We start from the raw sequence: 12,055 nt of genomic DNA, 5'->3' as shown, positions 1-12,055 counted from the left end.
CCTACTATTTAACATTTCAAGAATTCTTTAAAAATAAATTTGTCTAAGGGCTCTTTCAACTAACTTTCATATTTCTAAGACGTGTTTGATAAATGTACAGTATCCCTTTAAACATCCTTTTTTGATTTTCTTAGATTTGCTGTTTGGATTGTTCATTTCTCTTTCATATTACTGCTTTGACAAAAAGGAAGAAGATGCAAGGGATAAATATTTAATTTTTTAAATTATTCATTGTGCATTAAGTAATACTGGAATATGAAATAATCAACATATATAATATCATATGTAACATTACATACCTTTAAAAGTGTAGGCTATATTTTATATTATAAATATATAAGTAGTAAAGATAAACTTGAAAATTCAGTAAAGTTAAATAAGAGCAACTACTACTATGTATGATTTCACTGTCTCAAAGATAATCGATAATATTTTAGTGGATATCTTCTCAGCCATTTTCCACAGGTGAGTTTTACTTTTTCATAGTTACCATACTATCTGTACATATTATATGTACGCATATGTACATGACATGTATATTCTAGTCCCTTAATATTACATCCTAGATATCTTCCCATGTATATCCTGATTTTATACTAATAGATTTTAGTGCTGATAATCAAGAGATAGAGGGAATATATTACTACACTTAACCATTCCCTTCTTGGGCATGTAGACCAGTTCTCCTTTTGTCCTTTGATGACCACATGGATTGAATATTCTCTTCGTGTTTGTCAACCAATTGTCTTTCCACACTCTTAGTTCTTGTCCTTTGCCCATTTGTCTGGGTTCTGGCGTGCTCATGCCATTGTGTAAACTTGTATATAATGATGTTAACCCTTTGTCACATTTGTGGCAACTGTTTTTCTATTATTTGCCTTTTTTATTTTCAAAATTTACATGCAGTCAAATCTATTCTTTTATGAACTTTCTATCATTTTTGAGCTTAGGATGTTCTATTCCCTTCACAGATTTGATATTCAAGTCTATTTTTTTGTAGTCCTGTTTTTTCACATTTAATTTCTTAAGGATCTAATTGTCTCCTTGCAATTTATAATAGTAAAGGTAGGAACTTTATTTAAACGTTCCAATTCTGTTCTTTTAGTCCTTTGGTCCTTTACTCATCTCTGAGCCGAGCTGAGTAATTTTTTTTAATATCAAAGAGATGATAGAAAATTTAGACATGTCATGGTTATTGTTTTCGTTATTATAAGAGAATGCTTGTCTCTTTTTCTAAACCTGACTCACTCTTGTCTGATACCACTTTTTTCTCATGCTAGAAAATAAAGTGTCTTCAGATAAATTTGTTTTTTAAAAAATCCTTGAACTGCTCACAAGTGAGAAAAATAGCAAAGATTCCCCTCCCTTCTCATCCTGTACAAAAGGTGGTGACTTGGGTGTCAAATGCGCATGGAGGCCCTGGGTGACTTGCCTGTGTTAGCCAGGGGGATCAGGGTAATGCTTTGAGGACGGGGGACCATGTCCATCTTCAGGAGTAGAGAGGTTTTTTGCACACCCCCAACAAATGTGGGCCTCATCCTCCCCACCCCACCCCGTGCCTTTTCTCAGGATCCTGCTTCGGGCTCTCCACGTTCAGTCTTTCACTTAGTGGACAAGGCAGGTGTACTGGAAAGTTAAGTTAGGTGTGGCTCAGCACCCTGCCTGTGGCCTGCTTCCCTTGTGCTGCCCTCTCTCCCTGGTCTGCTCATCCACCCTGTGACTTCACTTCTCCACTGACCTGTGTGCTCAGCCCAGCCTTGTCCTGAGCTGCAGGCTGTGTGCAGCTTCTGCACCACTTCTGCAGTGTGCCATCCCCTGCCATGACCAGTTTCCTCACCCCGCCACTCCACTAACACATCCTGTGCTTTCATGCTGTGCGGCCTGCCCTGGCTCAGGCCCTGTCTGGAAGCGCCTCCCCACTCCTGCTCCGGGGAAGCCTACTCCTAGCAGAACCAACACAGATGTGTTCCTGTACGACGCCTTCCTCACGACTCCCAGTAGCCACCCCGCCTCCTCTGGGTGTCTTGCCAGCACCTGGAGGTCAGCTTAGGAGCACTTTCCCGTGCAAGGTAGCCGTTCAGAAGGCTGTCTCCTGTGCTGTACCATGGATTCTTTGAGAACAGGAACCAGGTCTTAACATCTCTCCGTCGAGAGCTCAGCAGAAGCCCTCACACATCTTAGTAGGTAATGTTTCCTAAGCACTTAGTATCGGGCAAGGTAGTATCCTAACTGGATCACAAGTGTATGCGGATTTATTTCTTACAACAACCCTATAAGAAAGGTACATTATTATCTCCATATCACAGATGAGGAAACTGAGGCACAGAAGCAACAAATAACTTGTCCTTAATCACAGAGCTAGTAACGGATGAAGCCAGAATTAAATGCAAAGCTTAGCTGTCAGATCTCAACCCACACTCTGCCCAATGTGTTCAGTCACATCCAATCCTCAGCCAAGAGTATTGGATGAATGAAGAACCAAAATGATTAAAAGTTAAGGATTATATGATAGTATTATGATAGTATTAAAATCTATTGCACCGATAGATGTTAATTTTCCAACTAGTTTAAATTATTCCTTTTGTTTTGTTTTATTCAGGCTTTTGTTTGCCTTCTGTGATGGTTAAGATTTTGTTTAAACATTCAGGAGTTTAAAAAAATTTTTTTTGTTTCAAAAAGTAAGAACTTTAAAAAATAATTTAAAATGAATATCTCTAAAATCAATCATGTGTTTTCCTGCCTGATTAAATAGTTCCTGGAGCATAACCAAACCTTTTCTTAAAGACTAGGGCCATTATTATGATTAACTCATATTTACTATAATCTGAGTCCATGATGTCCCACAGCCTTCAACATCAGTAGGATTTATTAGCACCTACCAAGTATCAGGGGCCATACCAGGCACTTTCAAGTACAGTTCCTTAATTAATTGTCTACACCTAAGATTTGCTTTGCCTTTAAAACAAACAAACAAACTTTTGTCTCTCTTTCTAGAAGCTTCTTTGGTTTTCTCAGATACTGTAAAGCAATAATTGATCACTTCTTGCTCTCAGTTCTGCTGTTCACCAGGAGATCACCCTGCTTCCAGTTGACTATTGTTCATCAGCTGTGGGGGACATTTGGGTAACTAGACTTGTTGGTATTGTTACCAGAAGCCCTCTTCTTGCAGTGTGGCTTCCTCAGGGTTGCCAGAGTGACAGGAGTGCTTGGAAGGAGAAACATTTTGGGTTTCCTCTGAGTGTATGTTCCTCTGGCTGTATGACTGTATGTCGTTCTGAGAGGGAGGCCACTAGCCACCTCTCCCTTGGTTTCCTTGACCTCTGCAGAGCGGGAGGCCACTTCTGACAGCCCAGTGGCACTGTCTTCCTTCAGTTAGACCACTCTGAAAAGGCCACATGTCATGACGTAGGGTGGCTGGTAGTTGAGGGAAGTTGTGGTTAGCTGTGGGTGACCTGTCATGGTCCCTTGGCTTCTGCCAAGTGAATTTAAATTTGTTTCGTGGTTTGGGAAACCAGGGCTTTGACTTTTTGAAGTTTATTGAGAAACTAAGTCAAGTTACAGGCTTAAAGTGATTGGATCTTCCATGCTCAATTTTCCTTTTAAATATCAGATTTTTACAGGGTAAGCCATAATGAAAACATTTTAAAAGTCATCTCCAGAGTCAGTACACGTAAATAAACATAAATGATGTAGGCTCTAGGCTTGGAATTATTCAGGCCTCTAGGTTCATGACCTAGGGCTCAGTGAAAAAACAGAAAAAGGCCTTAGCAAGGTCATGGATTTTCGTCATTAGTCAGAAAAGTTGGCGCAGTTGATCCCTGGGCTTCTGGACCTACGTTGAATCATAGCTCTTTGCTTCCTGGCCCAGGTTTCTCTGAGTGCAAACTGGTGTTCACTCTGGAATCACTTTTTCTACTTCTGCTTCCTGAGTGGTCAGCGAGGTCAACTTGGGGTCCTGGGCCCTGATTATAAATAGATTCACCTAGAGAAGTCTTTCCCTCCTCACCTTGGCTGCAAGAAGGCTCTGGGACAAGAAGTCACGGGGAAGGAATGCCCCTCTGCAGGCACCAGTCCAGGTGGAAGAAGGGATTTGCCTTTGAAAATTACTCTTCTCCTCTAGTTTCTACGAAATTCTTTTGCATTAACTTCTGTGTATTGTCAAGGAAAACCTTGAATGTGAAGTCAGGGAATGGATTCTAAACGTTGTTCTGCCACCTCCTGGTTAGTCCTGGGCTCGTTACTTTATCTGAATCTCCATTTTCTCATCTCTTAAAAGACTGGGTTATGATTTCTATATGAGGGATCTTTGGTTGCAAGCGAGAGAAACCTCTGGACAATGTAAATAAAAAGAATTTGAAGACTATAAAGTGGGTTACCGAGTCCAAGGAGCCGCTGGGAAGAAAGAAGCAGGGCCCAGAGCAGCTTTAAAGGCCCCAGTCTCAGGAGCAGAAGGAGCCTGGCATCTTGTGCGTCCCCTGGAGGAAGCCATGTGTCTACCATGTTTTCCATCTTGAGGCTCTGTGCTGAGGAGTCAGAGACCCTAGGAAAGGGATTAGGTGAGCTCTGCTCCCACAGCACTGCCAGGTGCAGGAGAGGAAAAGAAATCAGGACTCTGATCAGAAGAAAGGGGAGTAAATGTCTAACAACCAAAAGTCCACTGCAAATGCCCCCTAACTGCATATGGCACAAGTGTTTTAACACGACCACACTATCAGATTTTGTACATTTTCCTGTGAACTGGAAGGGCATGTAATTTTTTTCTCTCTCATAATTATTTAGATTTCGCATTTCCTAGAGGCATTCATTAGTTTCATTCTATAAGCACCTATTAAGAGAGGCCACAGATCCAGTGGAAAGTGTACTGTATGTGAATTGGAAGACTTGGTCTCAAATTCTGATTCTTCTAATGCCCATCTGTGTCCTGTGTCCCCATTTGTAAAAGTGGGACAAAAATACTGGCTCTGTCTGTGCCACACTCAGGCTTGTTGGAAGGATTAGATGAAATCTAATGGACAGTGTGGTTATACCCTTTGAAGAGCTATGCAAGTGTCAGATATTTATATCATTGTGTATAGGTTGGTGCTTCATGCTAGAGAAGAACAAAGACTCATCTTTTCAAACAATCTGTATGTATGTATTTGCTTATCTATTTTTATTTTAAAATCTGGAAAAGATTTCATAGGTATACAAGTTTCTTAAGCTTGTTTGCAGTCTACCTGAGGCTTCAAGACAATTCCTTCACAATCTAAATGGTGCCACTAAGCAGTTTGTAATGGAGTACCAAAGACATGGTACAGAACAGCAAGCTCCACAGGTCTTCAGGAGGGAGGAAACCCCATGTGTGGCTACGGACAGGAAAAACCTCTGGAGGAGGTGGTCGGTAGCCCAGTTGCCTAATGCCTTCCTGCCTGTGTCTGAATGATAAACTCTTTGATTAGCCCCATCCAATTGAAATATAATGTGACTCACATAAGTAATTTAAGATTTTTCTAGTAGCCACATTAAAAAAAAGTAAAAAGAAACAGTTGCAGTTAGTTTTAATAATGCATTTTTATTTTGTCCATGGTATCTAAAACAGTTTCATTTCAACATGTAATCAATATTAAAAAGTTAGGAGATATTTTACTTTTTTTTTTGGTACTGTTTTTGAAATCTGGCATGTATTTTATGCTTTTAATACATCTCAATTCCAATTAGCCACAGTTCAAGGGCTCAGTAAACACGTGGCTACCAAGTGAGACAGCACAGCCCTAGATGGAACAGGGAGAAGAGAAGCAGCAGAGGGAGAGAAGGAATAGACATTGGAATTTAGTGAACATCTGCTGTGGACCAGACAGGGCCAGGATGAGTGTGTGGTTTTTAATGAACAATGTATCAGTCCTGTTCTTATTTAAAATTTTTATGTTTTGTTGTTCATCGTGATTTTATTTTTGCAGTAATTTTGGCTTTTAAAATTGCATTACAATATTTTGTATCTCGATTACTGAGTCTTTTGTCTCCTCTGACATTTTGTGCCCAAGGTGAGTGCCTCATTTCCCCACCCTAGTCCCAGGCCTGCCACGGGGCACTCTACAGACTCTCCTGATACCTCACTTGGGGGCACTAACCTGAAGCAAAATGAACTGTATACCAAACACAGGAGTGAACTCCTCTCATTTACTAAGCATTTTGTTAAATGAATTTGCTGAATTCAAGTTAGAAATAAAAAGTCACTGGTAAACAAATTGAAATTCAAACTGAAACTATGAGCTAAAAAATTTGAAAATATTTCAGAACCAAACCATAACCCAGAGTTCATTGGCTTTGATTCCCTGGTCAAAATGACCTTTGACCATTGCATTTTCCAAATTGTTGGGGGAAAGAATGAAAATGACAGTTTTTTGAGAAGACTTTATCCTAGGCCTCAATTCCTTCCACATTATAACTTTAATCTCTAGTTTGTAAGGGATCACTGTCTACAGTCTCTTCTTTATAATGGTTATATTGGGAATGTTACTTTGAAAATAACTTTGAGGTTGAAAGAAAGGGAAAATATTGTTTTTTAAAGTAGTGACTATTTTCAAACAAAATCCTCTTCTTTCTTTTAGGGAAATCAGAAACAAAGGAGATATTCAATTTGGAGATAATGGAACAACAATATCTGCTGTTAGCAACAAGGCCTACGTTTTTGTACGAAACCTATCTGTTGGAGACCCTAAAATTGACTTAATTAGAACATTAAATATTCCTGCAGTGGTAAGTAAGCACTTTAAGTATTAATACTATTATTGTGAATTTTAGCAGAAAGGAAAAAGCTAACTTAAGGCTCTTATGGCTTAACATTTAGGAACTATTAAGCTATGTTAAAGAATATACATATATAAAAAGAAAAAAAATATTTTTTCCCTTCCTTTCTTTAAAGTTCATCTTAGACACTTTTTGTTTTTTAAACTTTTATTTACTTTCAGTGTGTTTTTCCAGGACCGATCAGCTCCAAGTCAAGTAGTTGTTTCAATCTAGTTGTGCAGGGCGCAGCTCACACTGGCCCATGTGGGGATCAAACCGGCAACTTTGTTGTTAAGAGCACCCCGCTCTAACCAACTGAGCTAACCTAACCGGCCACCCCAACACTTTTTTAAAGTCTTTCAAACAAAGTCTTTTCAAATGGTGACAAAATGCAAACTTTAGGATTTCTTTCCCCCAACTTCTTGCCGTGTGTTCAGGATCAGCACATGTGCAAATAAATATGTCTCTAGGATTTTGGGGGCGTAGCTAATAATTTTAAAAATATTTATTTGCCCCTTGTTTTGGTTCAGAAACTCCAGCAATCGAATTTTCATACCACTTCTTAGTTTAGATTTATATCTTGGATTTTTGCATTCTCAAAATATGTATTGACTGTTTTTCCCCATTCCAAATAATAGAGCCTGGTCTGTTGATTACAGCCTAGAGTGATTTCACTGGGCTCTGTTTATAATGACAATATTCCATTTAATAATAACACATTTGACAACCAGAAAACTTTACTATTCACCTACCCCAAACCTTTCTGAGGCTCCCACTCTCGTAGTGACCACTGTATATGCAGCAGGACACTCATGGTGGATCCAGGTCTTAGAATTACATCCCAGATCTGGCCCTGCCCGGTTGCCTAGTGGTGTAAGGTTTATTGGGCCCAGCCTCTGGCCCCGGATCAGGAGGAAGATAGCGCCACCTTGTGGCCAAAGATGCCAACGTACTCACAAGAGCTTTTCCCTTTCTTCCAGCATTGAGATAAAAGGCTGCGTGGGGATGCTAAGCTCACACTTACAAAATGTAATACTGAGAAATGACAGTAACTGAAGAGTCTTATTCTTGCACATGCAGCCTGAGAGGAGCTCGCTGGTTGATTTTTTCAGCTACTGAATCTCAACATTTACATTTAAGTTTCCAGCCCCCTTTGCTGAAGGCTCAGTAGGAGAGTGGGGTGGGGATGCTGCTATCTGAATTTGCCTGTGCTTCTCAGACCGCCATGGAATGGACCCATCAACGCTTCCTCCGGGAGATCATCGAAGCCCTGTTAAAGACCTATCAGCAGAAGGTCTTTGTGACGCACACGGTGGACCATTTGCTCTGGGGCTACAAAGATGAGATCTTGTCCCTCATCCACACTTTCAAACCTGAGATCTCACCCTATTTTGGCTTGTACTATGGGGTAAGTGAATTTTTTCTTTGCAGAGCCTCTTTGTTCAGCTGAGGGGACCAAGCCAGATTTCATCTTCACTTTGGGTCTCTTCTAGGAGAAGACCAAAGTTGCCTGGAATTCTAGATGTCTTGTAGAATATGTGAAATATAAGAGAGTGTTTTAGTAGAGGAAGAAAAGAACTTCTCCCACAATTGCAACGTGCTACCAGCACTGACCGTGAATGAGGGAAGCTATGAAAATACATAAGGTGTGGCTGTGCCATTGATCTGTGCAACCTTTCCAAGTATCATGAATTTCAGTGTTCAATTCCAAGTCTCATTTTGATGATTTGGGGACTAAATCCATGGATCAGCCTGACAGAGACAAATAAGAAAATAAATAGGGACATGATAGTCTGTTAGAGATGGCGCTACTTGTTAGATTTTCAAACATGTCATCTGTGAAAGATGCTGGATCATCGGAAACTTTATGTCTCCCTCATCCATGAGTCCTTATGCTTATAAGTGGAATTTTATGTCATTACTTGCAGATTTTACTTGCTTTGGTTCGTAACCAAAAATATCAGCATTCAAGTAATTATGATTTAAAGCATATGTTATTGCTGCCTATTTCAAATGAATTAAAATTAAAAGCAATATAAATACTACATTACACCTTCAGAAAAAAACTTGAGTAAAATGGCTGGCTGGGAGGTTGATAAATGACAAGCTTAAACTCGAGAAGAAAGTGTTAGATTGAAGGTGAGATCTGGGATTGTGATGAATTTCCTCATCTTTAAATTTGTAGTTATTCTCTGGCTCTAATGATACAAGAATCTCACCCTCATCATGTAATCTCTTAGCATTTTAGTTCCTCTATGGCAAGTAGTGATAATACAGCCCCTGTGCTTTCAAGGCTATGCAAAACTTAGAAATTGTTCAAGCAAAATAGGAAACAAGTTTTGGCATCTGTGTAAGAGGTAGAGATGAAAGGAGTAGGGTTCTGCCAACTCTAAATCCTTCACTCTGGATTAGGAGATAGATAGATGTTCCCTAGAAGGTTCTGTCTTGTAGGAACCCAGCTTCCACAGGAGCCAAGGAAGCACTGAGTTTTTATTAAGCTGTGACTAAACCTTTCTTCTAGAATAATTCAGGAGAACGTCCTATAGAAATACAAAGTTTTCCTCAAGGCCCCTTTGGTCCCACTGGCTTCTGTCCATCTGCCAAGTAGATCCTACTCCTAATACCTCAGTATTTATCAGATAATTTTCTATTTGTTTATTTATTTTTCAAGTATAGTTGACATTCAACTTTTCTATAAGCTTTATATATGCTTCTTTATTTCCTTAGTTATAGGAATTCTGTTCAGCTAGTCTTCCAGTGGTTCCCAAAGGTGGTTGTTCTATAATTTAGTTGTAATTGTGATGTGGTTGTGGGGGGAGGTGAGCACAGCATTTGCCTACTTTGCCATCTTGACTGGACATTCCAGATAATTTTCATTGTATAGTGAGCTTTTTGTTTTTACTTTGTCATACTTATAAATAATATCCTGATACATCTTTTTAAAATGTAACCCACATTTACAGATTGATTAAGAAATTGGCATTCTTGCTTTCCCGTGGCAAGGATGTACTGTTTTATTGTAACTATTTTTCCTTTCCGTGCCCTTGCCCTTTGCAGTTCCTTGCAAGCACCACTGTATCCCCACAAAGGCCCGATTAGGGAAAAGCCCTGTACCATCACTCAGTTAGATTTGTACCTTCAGTGCATTTCCCACATCCAGGAAAAAAGCATGAGACTTAGAATCAGAGGGCCTAGATTTCCATTCTGATATCTTCATTGAATAACCATGGAACTGTTCTGAACCTCAATTTTATCATTTGTAACTAGAGACTAAAAGTACTCACACTTCAAAGGTAGTTTTGAAAAGGCTAAGTGAGAAGCCTGTAAAAGTGTTTCGCAAACTATGAACTGCAACACACATTATTCTTACTCCCCTCCATGACTTGCTTTAAAAATGACACTGAATTAATATGAATGACTGGCATATGTTTCCATTTTGGAATAAAAAAACTGTCTATAGTGCTGTTGATTAAAAAAGAATGTTTCTGGGTTTTCATCTGCTCTGGCCAAATACTAACTCTTTAGCCAGTAGCACAAATGCTCACACTTGAGCCGTCATTCATTTATTGACAGGGATACATCTCTATCTATCTATCTTTAGGGAGATTTATGTTAAGGAATTGGCATATGCCCTTGTGGGGGCTGGCAAGTGGCAAGTCTGAAATCTGTAGGATAGGCTGGCAGGCAGGAAACTCAGGCAGGATTTCTATGTTGCAGTCTTGAGAATTCTTTTTTCCTCCAGGAAACCTCAGATTTTGTTTTAAAGCCTTCGACTGATTGTATGAGTCTACCCCCATTATCGATGGTAATCTTTTTTACTTACAGTCGACTGATTGTAAATGTTAATCACATCTACAAAGTACAGTAGACTAGTGTTTAACCAAACAACCAGGCACCATTGCCCAACCAAGTTGACACATAAAATTAAGCATCACCTTACTTTAAATGATCATATTCACTTATTTTCAGAAAAATGGGACTAATGATGGAGACTATGTTTTTCTAACTGGAGAAGACAATTACCTTAACTTTTCAAAGATTGTAGAATGGAATGGAAAAACGTAAGTCTAATGATTTATCAATGTCATTATTTTTTCAATTTTCATTTAAACTAAATGTCCACTTATACATTATTTCAAAAAAAAAATTTAGCACTATCATTTTCTGGATGTGAAATCTATAAATATGTAAAATACCTTTATAATTATTATTTTATAAGTCAAGATTGGGGTCATGCACTTTCCAAGTTGAATACTAATTATTCATAGATTTGTCTGAATTATAAGCCAGTGAAAAGTTTCACTCTTTCACTTAGTCATTGCTTGATGTGTAGCTGCAACACAAATACTTTTCACACCACTACATTTTTTGAGGGGAGCGAAGAGATTCTCTTCTTAATTTAATTTGGTCAGTGTGGATGGTTCATGTGTTTTTCTCTAAAGATGATATACATTTGGGTTCAGTATTATAGTATTTCAAAAATATTTTTTATTTCAATATTTATAACATAAACAAACTACTTCCAAAAAGGAGCAGAGGCAGCTTGTGATAAACCTACATACAAAACGATATAATTTTTTAAAGTTAGAGAAATTAGAAAACTTTGAGAGAAAAGGAGGCTCAGTTTTCAGGAACTGAAGCAAGAGGAGTTCTTTTCTTGAACGTTAAATTTACTTCTAAGATTCCCGGAAATAACAGGCCAAAAACTGGTGTGGCGTACATTACAGGGAGCTCTCTGTATTGTCCTCACGACTTTTCTGTACATTTCAGACTATTTTTAAATTAAAAGTTTGTGTAAATTTTATGTTATCACTCATATTCATAAATACCTATTTGTGTACACACACACACACACACCCCTGAAAGAACATATAAGAAACTGGCAACAGTGTGACTTCTGGACAGGGGAACTGGATGACTGGGGTACTAGACTGGCAGGTAAATTTACTTGTAAACAGGGCATAGCTGGATTTTATTTTAAACCCAATCCGTTTTCTTTCCAGTCTTTTAATAGGAGAGTTTAACCCTTTTATTATAAATGTTATAATTACTGATACATTTATGATATAATGATACATTATTTAATATATTTGGACTTATTTTCTGGTTTATGTCTATTCTATCCTTAAAGTTTTGTCATTTATATTTAACAATATTTTCTTAACAAAATCTAAAGCTATCTATTGTCTCTCTTCTAAACAGGACAATAACTTTACTCATTTCTTAACACAGACACAGAGCTTCTGGGTTATTCTTGTCTACAACTTGTCTACAACCTTTTTAGGAAGCC

The 12,055-nt window shown here is 38.5% G+C and overlaps 1 protein-coding gene across 1 annotated transcript in view; it reads left to right on the top strand.

Annotated features, from left to right (window-relative positions):
* The window catches only part of SCARB2 (scavenger receptor class B member 2), a 54,212-nt gene that overhangs the window by 25,430 nt on the left and 16,727 nt on the right, over positions 1 to 12,055 (top strand). Inside the window, exons 3-5 of the mRNA XM_019720445.3 lie at positions 6,588 to 6,735; positions 7,985 to 8,173; positions 10,735 to 10,826. Coding sequence (XP_019576004.3) covers positions 6,588 to 6,735; positions 7,985 to 8,173; positions 10,735 to 10,826 — 429 coding nt within the window. The remainder of the gene's footprint in view (positions 1 to 6,587; positions 6,736 to 7,984; positions 8,174 to 10,734; positions 10,827 to 12,055) is intronic.

The sequence above is a fragment of the Rhinolophus sinicus genome, chromosome 1, assembly GCF_057876585.1.
Source record: "Rhinolophus sinicus isolate RSI-liver-muscle chromosome 1, RSI-T2T, whole genome shotgun sequence".
In the NCBI taxonomy this organism is placed as follows: Eukaryota; Metazoa; Chordata; class Mammalia; order Chiroptera; family Rhinolophidae; genus Rhinolophus; species Rhinolophus sinicus.
This window is presented reverse-complemented; position numbering and strand designations above follow the sequence as displayed.